General features: G+C 48.4%; 1 protein-coding gene and 1 long non-coding RNA gene across 5 annotated transcripts in view; one reads left to right on the top strand and one right to left on the bottom strand.

Moving 5' to 3' along the window:
• The window catches only part of Rassf2 (Ras association domain family member 2), a 36,216-nt gene that overhangs the window by 10,473 nt on the left and 10,062 nt on the right, over window positions 1-15,681 (top strand). For all 4 annotated transcript variants that reach the window (XR_005501884.2, NM_001037096.2, XM_063283783.1 and 1 more), the window contains exons 2-5: window positions 7,808-7,898; window positions 10,708-10,783; window positions 12,781-12,932; window positions 14,875-14,963. Coding sequence is in view for 3 of the 4 variants with exons in the window: in NM_001037096.2 (NP_001032173.2) it covers window positions 7,840-7,898; window positions 10,708-10,783; window positions 12,781-12,932; window positions 14,875-14,963 (376 nt within the window). In the remaining variant the exon portion in view is untranslated. The remainder of the gene's footprint in view (window positions 1-7,807; window positions 7,899-10,707; window positions 10,784-12,780; window positions 12,933-14,874; window positions 14,964-15,681) is intronic.
• LOC134486447 (uncharacterized) lies at window positions 8,424-9,399 on the bottom strand. Its single transcript, XR_010065393.1, has 2 exons — window positions 9,182-9,399; window positions 8,424-8,948 (listed from the first exon to the last, which is right to left on the bottom strand). It is a non-coding gene; the product is annotated as an uncharacterized LOC134486447 (long non-coding RNA).

Raw genomic sequence — 15,681 nt, 5'->3', positions numbered from 1 at the left:
CTCCTCCACAAAGCCTGTTCTCTAGGGCAGCCGGACCAGTTAGTCTTCACACTACAATATGAAGCACAGCATGAATGCTCTGGGCTGGGGGAGGGGGAGAGTGCGGAGAAGAAATAGAGACTAGCCCCAAAGGGGAAGCTGGGGCCTCTGGCGAGCATTTCCTTTGTAACAGGCAGACTTCCTGCTTCTAGTTTGCAAAAGGGGGTTCAGCACCAGCTCTGTGCCTGCACATCATGGCCCCTAGAGATGTGTTGCCATCCCGTTTCTCTTTGGAAGCATAAATCAGAGGAAGGGATGCTAAAGACCATCTTGGTTCTCTTTTGGACACTCCTTCCTTCTTTGTAATACTTTTGGTGTTGCCCTGGGTCTACACAGCTCCTTGTCACAGATTTCGCCCTGGATCTACACTGGCCTGACAGGGAAGGCTCCCAAGGGTACTGCTAGTCATTGATTTTCACAGTGGCCTGGGCATCATGGGTTTTTTTGAAACAATCCCTTCACTGTCCTATTCACTGACCCATGGGTGTTGAATGCTACCCTCCTCTATCCCTTCATGATTGCTGAGGTAGGGGGGTGACCAGATTCTACCACACACCCAGGAAGACAGGTCAGGAAAGGAGAACAGTAATGGCTATTGAAGGGGACTCTCCACCTGCCTCCCTGTGGGCTGTCCAGCCAGGATCCTGCCTTTCTCTCCTGTACCTGCTTCTCTCCTTTGGGCCTTTCCAGTGGGCAACAGGAAAGATAGTCTCAGAGCTGGGACAGAGCCGGAGCCAGCTTCTGACCTCAGGGAGTAAGGGTGCCAGCATTGGAAGGAAATGAAGGCCTGGGAAGAGAGGGATTTGCTGTTTGGTGGGAACTGTGGCCTTTCTCACCTTCTGAGGCTTCTCAAGGCCTGGCCTTTGTTCTCACAGGAAGCTGAGGAGAGCTGCCCTTTTCAGGTTTGAGCAGCCCTTCCCTGATTCTGTGGAGTCAGGTGTGAGAGGCCCATGCACCAGACTGGTGGAAAGGAAGAGGGAGGCTTCTAGGCAGTCGGTGACAAAGCCTTCTCTGGCTGTCTCCATCCTTTTACTCTAAGCCAGAGTCCTGCCATGGGTGGGTGGCTGTTTTACCAAAGGTAAAGGTGGGCAGTCTTTAGTTCCAGACATGGGGTTATTGTTATAAACAGAGTTTTGGGGAAAAGACCTGGCTCTGCAGCCATAACTGGCTGAGGTCAGTCACCATCCATTATGCCACCTAAGGAGACCAGTAATGAATGTCAAATACTTGGATAATCAAGCTGTCTGCTGTCCGACTGGCCACTGTCTCGGTTCATGAGGCGAGGGGATCAGAGCTGCTGCTTTAAGACACATCTCCCACTGGTGGCTGTCACCCTTCCAGGGTAACCCACTCTGAGAGGCGTTTGCTGTTCTTAGAATCCACACTCAGGTTTAGAACAGAGACTTATTCCTGTGCCTTCCGCCTTGAAGAGGGGTGAGCAAGGTAGACCACCAACTCCTTGACTGACTGGCAGGCCTGTGCAGGGTCTAGAGTGAATGTGACTCAAAGTTAAACACGCAGAAGGCAGAAAATGCCAGCTTTTAAACGGTATTTAGTTACTTAATGGTCTCAAACTGTTTCTCAGTGTCCGTTAGGGTGTGGTGGATATTGCTGATGTCCCCGCTGGCCTGTTTTACTATCGCACGTTCTAAGTATTGCCCACATACGAGTCTTAGCTGCTGCCCTTACCCTGAGAACATCTCTCGCCTGTGAGGTCACTCTTCCTTCCAGCAGAAGGGGCGGGGCCTTTGGGCTAGTGATAGTACTGACATCACTGGGCGACTCCTAGCTGCTCTTCACACACCAGGGCCCCTGTGGGAGCAGGCAACTGCCTGTCTCTGGAGGAATCAGCACCACCACCTCATTCCCACCACCTACCACCTCCTAGCTCCCTCCCCCTGACAGCCCTGTTACATCTTTCTCCAGCAGATATTATAGAGAAACCCCGGGGGGCTGGAGTTGTTCTGTGCTTGGGCTCTGCTCCTAGGGACTGCCTGCCTCACCCCCGAGACCAGGTTTTCCTTCACAGACAAAGTTGAATCCAGATTCTCCATTGCAGGAGCCATCATTCCCGGGAACCTGGGCAGGGGAGGAGTCAGGCTGGGAGCCGCTGGCCCAAGAATGAATGAAGGCTCAGACAGGTGGTTTTTGTGTCACAGCTGTTAAGTATTGTAAGGACAGGCAGGCTGATGGTGAGTGCCTGTCCCTCCAGCACGGCCCTGGCCAGGTGTGGCTGGGTTAGCTCAGGCAGTAAGGAAAATACGGATGAGGGTTTAGAAAACACAGGAGCTTGCCTGCATTTGATTTGAAGATGAACGGCACCTAAGGAGTGTGAGAAGCAGGCCCAGAGCTTCTCTGTGGGTGAGATGTGGTCAATGACCAATATCTTTTGGAAGGACATTCTCCTGGGTCTTAGAGAAGGAAGGTTGTGATATCCATGTGAGTTAAAAGCAAGCAGGTAAGAAGTCATGATTGTTCTCCATTTGGGACACACCAGATCGCCCTGACAAGCCGGATGGCGTCACACGGGAGTTAGGTAGTGCTGAGGAGAACCCAGAACTTTCTGCCAAAGGATGAAGCCAGTGTTAGCAGGAAATCTGCCTGGCTGGTGGTCTCATCAAGAAATCGGTGTGACGGGGGCCTGAGTGGCCTGTGTCCAACAATAGTAACATCTCCAAACGTCAGGGCAGACATGCTCTGCCTTTAGGGGTCACTCAGAAGTTACCTTCGTTTTTAACGCACTGACTTAGAAGTCCTGGGAAGGTGATACCCCTGTTCATAAGTCAGCAGAAGGGAAGGTTTAGACAGCCAAAGAACAGATCCAGATTAGTGATAGGGTGAAAATGCTCCCTCCCACCTTTTATTTTGAGATAGGGTCTCTCTGTGAAGTGCTGTATGGCCCGGGACTCCCAGGGATCTTCGTGCCTCCACCCCCAAAGTGCTCTGCTTAAAGGCACGAGCCCCTGTGCCATGCTGGCCCCTCCCTTCTCCTTCTCTCCTTTCTCCTTCCCTTTCTTTCTCAGTGTGATAAACCAGAGGGAGTTTCGGTCCTGCACCTAGGATGCTGACGGACGTGGCCTCTGGTTTATTTTTCCTGTCTTTTCTACAAAGGCATATCCACTGCCAGTTTGCTCCCAAGGCATTGTGGGACATGATGCTTATAAATGATTTCTCCAAGGCATTTGGAGTAACAGCAACCTACAAATTCCAGATAATAACAGGGAAGACAGGAGAGTTACAGCCAGCAGCTGCAGAACCTGAGGGTCACCTTGGAGGAAGTCTTGCATCGAACCACCTTCCACCTACACAAATCATCTTCCTTTGACCCTCCATCTGTGAAGACCTTAATTCTAAATTTCCATTTCTGTTAGGATGCCTCTCAGGCTTGCCTTGCAGTGTGTGTGAGCTTCATTTGTCTAGCTGGTTGGGATAGTTAGGGAACTGTAGAGATGGTTGGAAAGTCTGTGAAGAGAATCTCAGGTGTTCTGGGAACGTGGGGAGGAGAGGTCCTGCAGCCACCAACATGGTCAGTTCAGCAATATGGTGGGAGTATTCTTACACGGTGGAAGCAGTCTTCGTACATTCCTCTCCAGAGGTGTAAAATCAAGGGAAAGGGTGAGGAGGAAGCAGGCCAGAGAAGACAGAGTAGCATAGACTACAGGGCAGACTTTCATGAGGATAGAGTAGCAGCCCATTTCTGGTTGTGCACGTGGTAGGATTGCCCAGTAGCTAGAAAGAGTAAGGCCCTGGGGAATCCCTACAACTGGAGCTGCCCAATGACTTGCTTTCTGTTCTGACGAATAAAGATGGTCGCAAGAGAGGTGGAAAGAATTCCGAAGACTTACTAGTAACTTGAATTTCCTTACCGAGAAAGTTCTTCATATGTTAAGGACCTTAGCCCTCTGTCATGTACGTTCTCATATTTGCCTTCTGACTTTCTGTGGACAAATTTTTTTTCTAAATGAAAGTTGAAAACATTACTTATTTTTGTTTGTTTTTGGTCATCGGGTTTAACACACACACATACATAGATGACACCATAAATTCTTTTGTAATTTTACTTTTTAATATTTAAATTTCAATGCATGTCTGATCTTTTGGTAGATGACATAAGAAGATAAGTTGTTTCCCATCTCCTCATCTTCCCTTTCCAAAAGCAGTCAGCCTTCTAGTGACTTTTTTTGGCTAATATGTCTTTTCTCTGCTATTTAGTGATGCTGCTCACACTCTGTTTCTGGATATATTTGGGTCTAATTCTGAATGTGAATTGTTTCACTGATCTGCCTATTTAAGCACTAGTATCAAGTAGATGTTAATAACTACATGGAGAGCTCCTGGTCTCTAATTGGTATTCCCAGTAGGTTTAAGAGGATGTGGTATCAAAAGGGAGCTGTCTGAAGAACTGGGTAGATTGCTTTCAGATGAAAAACAAAATTACCAAATTATAGGCTATGATTGAGGCAGTGAACAAAGACCTTTATAGAAAGTACACGAGGTTTATTTGAGACTAGCTAAATAATTCTGAAGAAAAAGGGGAATGGAAATTGTGGGTGAAAATGATATGAGGCTTGGAAGATGGATGGATGGATGGATAGATAGATAGATGTGAGGTAGGTGGATGGATGAGAGGTAGATGGGTGAGTGGATGGGTGGATGGATGGATGGGTGTGCAGATAGATGAATGGATGGATAGGTGGGTGGACGGGTGGATGGCTGGGTAGATGGATATATTGGTGGGTAGGAGCTGGAGAGATGGCTCAGAGGTTAGGAGCACTGACTGCTCTAACCAGAGGTCCTGAGTTCAATTCCCAGCAGCCACATGGTGGCTCACAACCATCTGTAATGGGATCTGATGCCTTCTTCTGGTGTGTCTGAAGACAGCTACAGTGTACTCATATATATAAATAAATAAATTTATTTAAAAAAAGATGGGTAGATGGAAGATGGATGGATAAGTGGGTGGGTGGATGTGACTGGGAGATAGATGGATAGATGAGAAGATGGGTAGATGGGAAGAGAGGTGGATGGATGGATGAAAAGGTGGATGGGTGGAAGGTGGAAGGATGAATGGGAGATAGGAGATGGGCAAGAAGATGATGGGAGGGTGGATGGATAATAGGATGGCAGGATGGGTGGAAGGACGATGGATGGTTGGGGAAAGCATGTATGGGAAGACGGATGAACAGCAAGACGGAAGGACGGATGGATGGTACTAGAGAGAGGGGAAAAGAGTTTTGAGAAGAACTACTAATGGAAGAGAGGAATTGAGAGGGGGTGGGGGAATATAATTTCCCTTATGTTTGAGGTGGGAAAACAGCCAGGGGTCAGGCACAGTCTTTACCATCAATCTGTTTTTCACTAGGACCTGGCTATTGAACGACTCTAACCAAGGTCCCCTATGACCTTCCTGTAGTTTCAGTCAGGCCCAGGCACATTCTCTGGGCTTCAGCACCAGCCCCTGGCTCCACTGTCACCTCCGAGTGCCTTGTTATAAAGGCGTTTAGAACACTTCATCTCGTTTCCTCTCTCTCCTCGAGGGACTCCTTCCCCTCTGCCCACTCTCTTGGCTGGGATACCCGGAAACTTGCCCTAACCCTCTCCATTCTCACTGCAACACTGTCTGTTCTGACTCAGAGGCCCACACTCCCCTCTTGTACAAAGGGTGTGCTTCTGCCTGGACACATCCACCCCGCATGTGGTCACCACTGTCTTACATTGACACCTTAGTTAAGGGACCACTGAGTCCAGTTCATCCCCAGGACCCAACGTAAGCTCAGGTATGGTGTCCTTCCTGCGGTCCACCATGGTCTTGCCCTCCCATGACAGAACGATCTACTCCTCCTATTCACTCCTACACAACCTGCACACTGAAGGCAGTGTTGGCTTTCACAGCTAGGACATGGATGCCTACGGACTATACAAACCTGCAAGTACATAGAAAGAGGCCTTTTTTGGGTATTTTGCTAGACATGAGGAACGGCCACTTTAAAGGAGGGAAAGAAGAAAATTTTCAAACCAGTTTGCCTTCCTATTTTTTTTCTTTCTTCTTTTTGTATAGCACATATTTACTCTGGTTTTATGGTCATATTATGTTGGTTTTTTTTCTTTTTTTGGGAAAAACACAAAAATTTAGAACCTAGAGCTCCTTAGGGTCCCATAATTTGGTACACAGATGGGCTACAAGTCTCATCCTGACTGAGGAAACCTTTTATTCGCTTCCATGGTTGATAGAACAAATCAAACCTCAGGGCCTTAAAACCACAGAGACTTATTGTCCTACGTTTCTGCCAGTCAGAGTTCTGGCTCTGTTCTCATGGGGCAAACTCAAGGTTGTGATCAGAGCAGTGGGTTCAGTTTAATGATATACTTGCTGAAGTCTGCCACAAAAAAACTCCAGGCGGTGCTGGAGTTGCCTCAGAAATAACAGATGCCTGACAGATAAGCATAGGATGGCCTAGCCACTGGCTGAGCCCTATTTCTGTCACTTTAATGTTTTACATCACTTTTACATTTTATAACTCTATTCTTCATGTATTTTCCTTTTTTGACGTTTATCTATTTTTATTTGACCGGTAGATGTGCTTTGCCTGCATGTGTGTTTGTGCACTGAGTGTGTACAGTAACCACAGAGGTCAGAAGAGGGGATTGGATTCCCCCTAGGACCGGAGTTATATCCAGTTTTGTGCTGCTGTGTGGGTGCTGGGAATCCAATTTGGTCCTCAGGAAGACATCTCACTAGCCCTGAGAAGTACTTAGCGTATTGGGGGGTCGGGGAGAAGTTAGTGAAGTCACGACTAGAGAAAGCCAGTCTTTTACCTTTACTTGAGTCTATGTAAGGGCCAGGGCTTCAAACCAGAGGCAGCTTTGACCCAGTGAGGCACTAAGTGATATCTGGAGACTTGATTTTTCTTTCATATAATAATCTCACTGTAGTCTAAGCTTGTCTGGAACTTGCTATGTAGCCTGGGCTGGCCTCAAACTCATGATCCTCCTGCTTCTGCCTCCCAAGTGCTGGGACATTTGCCACTATGCTGCGTCTTAGACACCTTTGTGACTGTCATGATGGGGACAGGCTACTGGTTTTGAGAGGGAAGATGCCAGGGAGGCTGACAAGCGTCTTCCAATGCAAGGGACAGACCCACAGCTGAGTATAGCCCAACTGCACATTTCAGTAGGTGAAGGGGAGGAGATATAAATATATATGAATATACGTTTTCATATACTTGTCTGTGTAGACATATGCATACATTACTGTAACATAAAACTAAACAAAATGAGACTTCTACTTTCCTAACCCATGACTTGTTTTCCCAAGTAATGAATTTCCTTCACACACTGTGTTCCAATGACCCCACCCGGAACTATGCTGCACTGCTGGGCCTGGCTTTATTTGGACATTTCAGGTGGTTTCTTGTCCTTGGTCAAGTCCAATAATAGATGTTGGGATATCTCTGACAGATGAGACTTTGCCCTGTGTGGCAAATGTCTTTTTAGAGAGGAGACTCATTGGCCATCCTTGGGACCAGCTTGGTTTCCTGCATTTTCCTTGGCTGGGACAGAGTCGTGCTCTTTCCTCTGGGTATTTTTTCCTAGAGGCCGAGGCCAGCGGGGTCAGCATGGCACCTCATTGCCCTACTCTGGGCAGCTCCTGGCTGTGGATCTGGGGGAAGGAGAGCCATTCTGGCTGGTTTTGTCTCCTCCTGTCTTCTGCAGGATCTACCAGTGTCATTACCAAGCTCTGAATTCTGCCTTCTCCTTTCGGTTGCAGGCCTCTACTTCTGATGAAAAGAGGAGGGAAGAATGGACTACACTCACCAAACTGCCCTAATTCCATGCGGACAAGACAAGTACATGCCCAAGTAAGATGTCGGGTAGCGTTAGCCAGAGGCCCACCGGGACTCTGTTCATAGTGGATGGAAGCCAGTGGAGAGGAGTTCCATCTGCATGAGCAGCTAAGCAGGGAAAGGGGGGCTAGTGAGAGCTATGTCATGATACACAGAAGCCATAGAGAAAAACGTGCTCCAGTGGGCCTCACCTGACCAGGAAAGGGGTAACAGGACACTGCACCTTTGGGAACTCAAGCAAGGCTTCTAGAAAAAGGAGTTGGCTGGTGGCTGCTTGCTGTGCTTTGGATGTTTGTACCTCCACATTCCCTCTGAACTCTGAAGACTTAAGATGATGGATTAAGATATGAGGGTGTGGGTTTATCCCTCTAGCATATGGGGAAGCAGGGAGGAGACAGCGAAGACCCAGCCCTTACTAAATCAGCTGCTGCCTGAGAGGTGAAATCCTGTTGTTTTGAGGCTCCCCAGTCTGAAATATTTTGTCATAGCTACCATAAATGGACACAAGCACGGCTCACCACCCCTACTGTCCTGTTGCCTAGGGAAAGAGCAGGCTGCAATCGTGTGCTGTGGATTGCCATTTCTCTGACTAAAACAGTCTCACCTACCCTCTAAATAAAAAAGGCAGGGTCAGTGGGGTGTGGTAACACATACCTATAATCCCAGCAGTTTGGGAGGCTGAGGCAGAAGGATTGCTGATTCGAAGCTAGCCTGGGCTATGGTGAGTTCAAACCAGTCAGGGAAATTTAGTAAAACCCTGTCTCAAAATTAAAAAGAAAAGGGAGCTGGGTGTGTAGCTCAGAGATAGAGTAGTTGCCTAGCAACCCCCAGTTCATGAGAGAAGAAAAAGGAGAAGGAAGGGACTGGGCCATGGCTTCCTGTGGTAAAGTCTCTGCAACAGGTTTTGTTGATATGATGACAGCGGTTGAGCAGACGTTGATTCTGATCCCCTTGAGATTGAACCTAGGCCTCATGGAAAGACAAGCACTCCACACTAAGCTGTGCCTCCAGCCTGTCCTACTGCAAGTCTGACCAACTGACTTTTACCTCTTTGATGTCCCCCACCTTTTTTTTTTTTAAATTTTTATTGCATATTTTTTATTTACATTTCAATTTTATTTATTTATTATATATGAGTACACTGTAGCTGTCTTCAGACACACCAGAAGAGGGCATCAGATATCATTACAGATGGTTGTGAGCCACCATGTGGTTGCTGGGATTTGAACTCAGGACCTCTGGAAGAGCAGTCGGTGCTCTTAACCGCTGAGCCATCTCTCCAGCCCGATGTCCCCCACCTTTAAAAATTACTTAGCTTATCTGAGACTAAATTGTTCTAGACACTATACTTGGTCTCATACAGATGCCTGTTATATGAGATCCAGAACATTCTTACATCTTCACCAAAGGGTTTCCCGGGAGACTTCTCTCGAGCAGGACTTTTGAATAACACAGTCAGCCTTTGGTTGGAGTTTTGTGGAGTCACATCTTTGTGGCGTCTCTAATTCAGCCCAGCTTGTATTGAATGACCTCTTCCTTCATTGAGGTTTAACTTATCTGAATTTTGAAGACTTGGCAGTGGGTTTGCCCTCTGAAGGGCTGAGTCTGCCACCTCTTTGGGAAGCGGGCAGTCACACAAGATAGGCAGCTTCCTAAACAGTCACCTGGTGTCCCTTGTGGAGTGATAAACAGCAGGCACATATGTATCAAAAGTAGGAGACACATGAGATTCATCAGTGCAACGTGGGCCACATTCATATAGCCATTGCTTCATTGTTTCCTTCTCATCTATTCTGTTGGTGAGAGTTTGCTAAACACAACAGGGGTTCGCCAATGAAGCCTAATATCAGGGACAACCCCCGACCCCTACAAATCTCATGGCCTGCTGGGGAGTGGGGGACAATCCAAGGGAGGAGTGAAGAATGAAACTCCATGTACTTCTCAGCCTCCACCAATAGAATCTATTTGTTACCACAGATTCTAGCCCTGAGCTCTGTTTATCAGCCAATGGACAGAGCATCATTGTAGGTACAAGACCTCCAGGGACTGACCTGGTGTTTTACTTTCCTTATACATTTAAACATTTGACCTGTGACCTTTACGGTAAGAATGAATTCTATTGGCGGATGAACAGAGCTCGAGTCTAGAGCCAAGACTAAGGCTCTGTGATCAGCATTAAGGGTAAGAACAGATTCTATTGGTAAAGGGTGAAAAGAACATGGGGCTTCTTTCAAAGGGGTGGGCTCTATTCACTGCAGGATCGGGGCCCAGTGCTCAGAGTATTGGGGGTTTCAGGTGGAGGCTGGATCCTAATAGAATCACCAGATCAATTGACCACCTTTCATTCTGGCATCCCCAATTACTAGGTGTCACCCATTTCCTTCCACTGAAGAAAATAGGCCTGTGTGACTGGCCATCCTGGTTTCTCCAATGCCTTCTTTAAGCCTAAGCCATCCCGGTCCTCTTCCTAAACACACTAGAAGCTTTGGAGCTTTGTGAAAGCCAACAGCATTTAGCCTGTCCTTACAGCAAGCCTGAGAGAGGCAGGAGAACCCCTGCCAGGCCTTTTGTCTACAGTCTGCCATGATGTCCCCAGGCTACTTCCTAATGTTTGTCTTGACCTTGATCCTGGGGGAAGGTGTGGATGGGATGGTTGGTTCAGAACTTTGCGTGCGTATGTGCATGTGTATCTACACGTGTGTGTTCGTGTGTGCACACGCATGGGAATATACAGTCAAAGGACCACTGAGGCCAGTTGTAGGGTAAACAAGAGGGGATGATTGCTCTGTGGTGGCTTTAGCTGGCAATGTATTTCTCTTCCAAGGAGTGAACTTCTCCTACATTTAAAGACATACAACTTGTACTATGAAGGCCAGAACCTGCAACTCCGACACCGAGAGGTAAGGCATCCCCAAAGGGGCATGGAGGCTCATGCCCTGATGGGGTCCACACTTTTAATGGTCCTTCTTGCCATGGCTGATGACCCTAGTATTTAGGACAATGATGGATGATGTCCTTTGGATTCTTTGGAAGGTTCCTCTGTTTCAGTTTCCATACAGAAAGGATGGGTGTTGTTCTAAAGGCATTGCTATAGCAGACATTGCCTAGGCTTCATCTCAAAGCCAACTTTACTCATCCTATATCTGTTTCTATAAACTTGTTAGAATAACTCATACTCAAGTGTTCTGTGAGCTTTTTAGAATAACTCATACTCAAGTGTTCTGTGAGCTTGTTCTCAAGTGTTCTTGGTTGACTAGAACCTATTTCCAAGTGATCAGTCCTTGGTGATTTAGTTCGTAGAAAGAGAGAGCATGTGGTGAATTTTAGTTCATAAAAGAAAGCCAGGCCCTTGGGGGAATAGGATGTAAGGTGCAGTGACCTTCCTCTGTCTCTTAAAGCACTCTACTCTGAGTCCTATCTTGGGTTAAATCCCATCCTGCAATTGGACAATATCAAGGAGCAATGGCCACATAAAGCCCTTCTCCTTATGACTACCAACGTGCCCCAAAGTTGTGTTCCTCTCCCGTCTTGTTTTGTATCGCCCTGTTCACAGGGAGGATCCTTTGGCCCAGTTGTTGATCATACAGGTGTCCTGGAGCTCTTCATGGCCCCACTCTGACACCTAAGAAAGCTTGGGTTCAGAAGGGAGAAGCCTGCCCCTTAGCTGGTGGCTGGGCTGTAAGAGCCAGGGCCTGGCATAGCTACCCTCCTTCTATCCTTGGACTACTTTGTACATCTGTGAATGCACAGCCTGACAGACAACTTAAAAGGAGAGAGGATTTGTTTGAGCTCACAGTGTCAGAGGCTTGACCTGTAGACACTTGGGTTCACCTCATGGTAGTTAGAAAGTAGAGACACACAGGAAGGTACTAGAGACTGGGTATCACTCTCAGCCACCCACTTCCTCTAGCTAGGCTCTTCTTCCTAAGGTTTCCACTAGCAGGGAAGCAAGCATTTCGCATGTAGCCCGCAGGAGCATCTTGTAATCAAGCTGGAACAATCCTGTTGTCAGCTCTCTGACATCTCACAGTCTAAATAGGATTGGAGGGGCTGCGTCTGGGAAGGTTTTACATTGACCTTCTTGTTAGTCAGCAACCTTTGAGTATAACTTTGGAATCCCTGAAGACTTTAGTCACCTCTTGGGAGGTGTAATGGTGTGTTAGTTTACAAAAAACACTGGGGGAGTTACTTCTTCTTTAAAAAATAGTCAGATCAGAGCGGCAGCTCGCAGCTAGCAGACACTTGACACCTTTTAAGGCAACACTTCTGCTCCGGGAACATGCTCTGCAAGTAAACGTGGGGAGAGCTTTGAATCTCTGTTACCCAAAGTTAGGTCAGATTGCTAAACACGAGGGAAAACAGCCAGTTCTAGGGTTTTGTTCTTGCTTCTAATTAGTAAGGCCAGTCTCTGTTATTTTAAGAGAGGTCTGACCTTCTCTCTGTTTCTCTCTCCATCTTTATTTTTCCCTCTCTCGCCTTCCTTCCTTGTCGTTTTTGGTTATGTACTCATTCTGAAGCTCATCCTGGCCTGGAACTGATGGCAATCCTCCTGCTTCCACTTCCTGAGTCCCGACACCACAGATATGAGCTATCACACCTGGTGTTATACTCCGATTTCCTTAAAGTCACTAAGATGAAGGCAATAAAATGGTTTGATGAATTGCACACGTGTGTCTCCATTTTAAAGAAACAGGGTTTTCCTGGGGATCTCCCACATGCCGCTGAGAGCCTTCCCTCAGTGCAGCCCCTTCGCAGAAACTTTTGTGCTGTTGACTTTCGAGGTCAGCTGTGGGGATCTGGGAATTTCCCAGCAGTGTGCCTCAGAGCTAGGATTTGCACACGGCTCTCTTTCTATGGATCCCACTCTGAGCTCAGCATCCTCCATTGTTTCATGCAGGAAGAAGACGAGTTCATTGTGGAGGGGCTGCTGAACATCTCCTGGGGGCTGCGCAGGCCCATTCGGCTGCAGATGCAGGATGACCACGAACGCATCCGTCCCCCACCATCCTCCTCCTCCTGGCACTCCGGCTGTAACCTGGGTGCACAGGGGTGAGTGAAGGGAGATGAGTTTGAGGGTATCTGGGGGGCTCCTGGTCCAGTTCCCAGCACACCAACTGCTACCTACCCTGGGTTTGGGTTGGGGATAAAGGAGCCTCTGGCCTTCGTGACTCCACAGGCACACAGGGAAGAGGGGTGGTTCTGAGTCAGCAAGAGGGAGTACTAGGGGATGGGCAGCAGGAGAGGCCTGGACCCTCCAGGTTTCTTGGTAGTGGCTCACTGATCCAAGCCTGAAGCTTCCAACAGAGTGCCAACCCACACATATCCAACTGGAATGAACCTGTTCCAGGGACATCTAGGATTTGAACTCCCACTGATCAAAGCTCTCTCCCTCTTGGTGGAATCTAGTAGAAGAGAAAGGAATGTTCTGAGCCAGCCAAGTGAGGTCAGCCAGAGGTCTCCTGGATCCCTGGAACAGGTCATGGCAGGAGACAGTAGTCTAGGAGGTCCTCTATTACTGAAACGAGGAATTTCAGGTCAGAGAAGAGCATGTGCGCTCTTCCACCTCCTGTGACTGAATGGATGCTGCCACAGGGCCGATCTTGTCCTCTCTGGGACTTCAGTTTTGAGATCAAGTGACTAACTAGCCTTGTTCCCCTCAAAACTTGCTGAGGTGGGCGGCATTCGGGCCAGAGCCTGGGTGGAGTGTGCTGGCCACTCAGCCAAAACCACAGTGACGTGCTCTCAAGTTTAAAGGGGAACCAAGCCCTCCCTCTCTGCTGGCTGCCTGGAATGTTGTTACACTCCACAGCCAAGTGTATCAGTCTCCTTAGTTGAAAAACATCCACAGAACAGCCAAACCCTGGAACCAACCTTGGCCCTAGGGAGGGAAGTGGTTGCCCTGCCCATTGAGCACGGGACCTGGTCAGGCCTCTTGGTCTTGCTCTCAGCACTTTTACAGTTCCAGTGGGCCAGCCCGTGTCGGTGCCCAGCTTTGACCTCTCGATTGTTACATTCTGTTCTTCAAGTGAGATGATTTTTTAAAATCCCATTTTCCTGTGATGCCCTGGGCTGGAGCTGCCCAGGGGTCCTTCAGTCTGCACTCTTGGCTTTTCTCCTTTCTCCAGCGACAAGCTGGTCCTTGAAGCCTGTAAATGTTTTAAGGGCTTTCAGAAGCCTGTTCTCAAATGCCAGCAGAACTTAAATGCTGCCTGCAGGAGTGTGTTTGAGATGCCCAGACCAGATTCTGCTTTGGACCGTGGAGACGGGGTGCCGCCTGGGCCAAGTGCCTGCATTTCTTGGAAGGGCAAAGACTGAGGCTTAGGTGGCTATGAGGAGTAATTCTTCCAGTTTTCGATTTTACTTTTCTTTCCTTAAATCCTAAGAATGTAGGTCTTTGGGAGCCCCTCCCCCTTCTCATCCTGGTCCTTACTGTTAAACATGGCTCTCCCTTCAGACTGAATCCCCTGTTGGCCTTGGATGTGCTTTTCCGAGCTGCCTCCATGGCTCTTCAGGGCTTTGAGGAAATGTTCCCAGGTACCACAGCAAACCTAGGTCTCTGCTCAGGTGACCTGCTGTGGTCCCTTCTCCTGGTGGCAACCCTGAGATAATCCTCACTCCTGAGTCAGAGATGCCAGAGGCCATCTCTGAGATATTCCTCCAACAGAAAGAAACCGTAGACCCCACATGTGCTTTGGGACTCAGTGTAGGGCCACACATGGACTTGGTTCTGGGTCCTCCCTTCTGGGTTCTCGTGCTACTGCAGAGGTGGGGGCAGAACATGTTTTTCCTGAGCTCCCTGCCCCTTCCAGCACTAAGAATGGGATCTGGACCACCCTTCTGAATACTCAGCTTATCTTGCCTGCCTGATATGTACTAGAGCTCCCCTACATGGCATGTATAAAAGCTCCCACTGCAGGAAAGGGAGCCATGAAATCGGGACACGAGCCCTCAGGGTCTAAACAAGCCCTTCCTGTTTGTTTGCCTCCCTCAGCACCACACTGAAGCCCCTTACCGTGCCCACTGTCCAGATCTCAGAAGTGGATATGCCCGTTGAAAACATGGAGACGCACAGCCCAACAGGTGAGCAATAGAAGGAGCCTCCTGCTAGAGGCCCAGCTGGGTGACAGCTGTGTTTTAACCTGTGACTTCTTGTATACATCTATAAAATCCACATGGATCAATAGCTTTTTAAAAAGTTAAAAGGAAAGACTTTAAATGCTCCCACCTCCTCTCCTTCAGTTTCTCCATTCTGCAAAGCAGCCCACAGCATCCCCTTCCCCAAGATGAGACATGCAAATGCATGCAAATTCAAACAAATCCAAACAGGTGGCCTGCTGCCACTACCTGGATTGGGTGTGGCTCCTTCTGGTCCCCTCCCCAGACCAGTGGCAGCTTTTGCAGAAGCTCTATTCCCCTGAGTCCCCTCACCAGGGTCAGCCACCACTTCACTTCCTGCCTCTGTGACTTTGCTCTGAGCTCCTCCACCTCATGGGAGTTGACTCACAAAGTACTTATATTGACTGGCTAGTTTCACCTCAGTGTAAGGCCTCCAGGTCCGTGTATGCGGCAGCTTGTCTGCAGCACCCTGCAAGCCCTTAGGTCGTACCGGGCCTGAGTCAGGTTCTTTTCTCAGCCCTGTTATGTGTATTAACTTACTGACAGCCTCACTATGATCCCACAAGGCAGAGGCTTTTGTGACCCCTCCAGAAAAATGAGGCATGAGAAGCCAAGGGCTGGAGCCAGCATCTGAACTTGGGAGCTGGCTCTGAGGCCTGTGCTTGGAACCTGTGCATTGTAA

Source organism: Rattus norvegicus, chromosome 3 (assembly GCF_036323735.1).
Source record: "Rattus norvegicus strain BN/NHsdMcwi chromosome 3, GRCr8, whole genome shotgun sequence".
NCBI lineage: Eukaryota > Metazoa > Chordata > Mammalia > Rodentia > Muridae > Rattus > Rattus norvegicus.
This window is presented reverse-complemented; position numbering and strand designations above follow the sequence as displayed.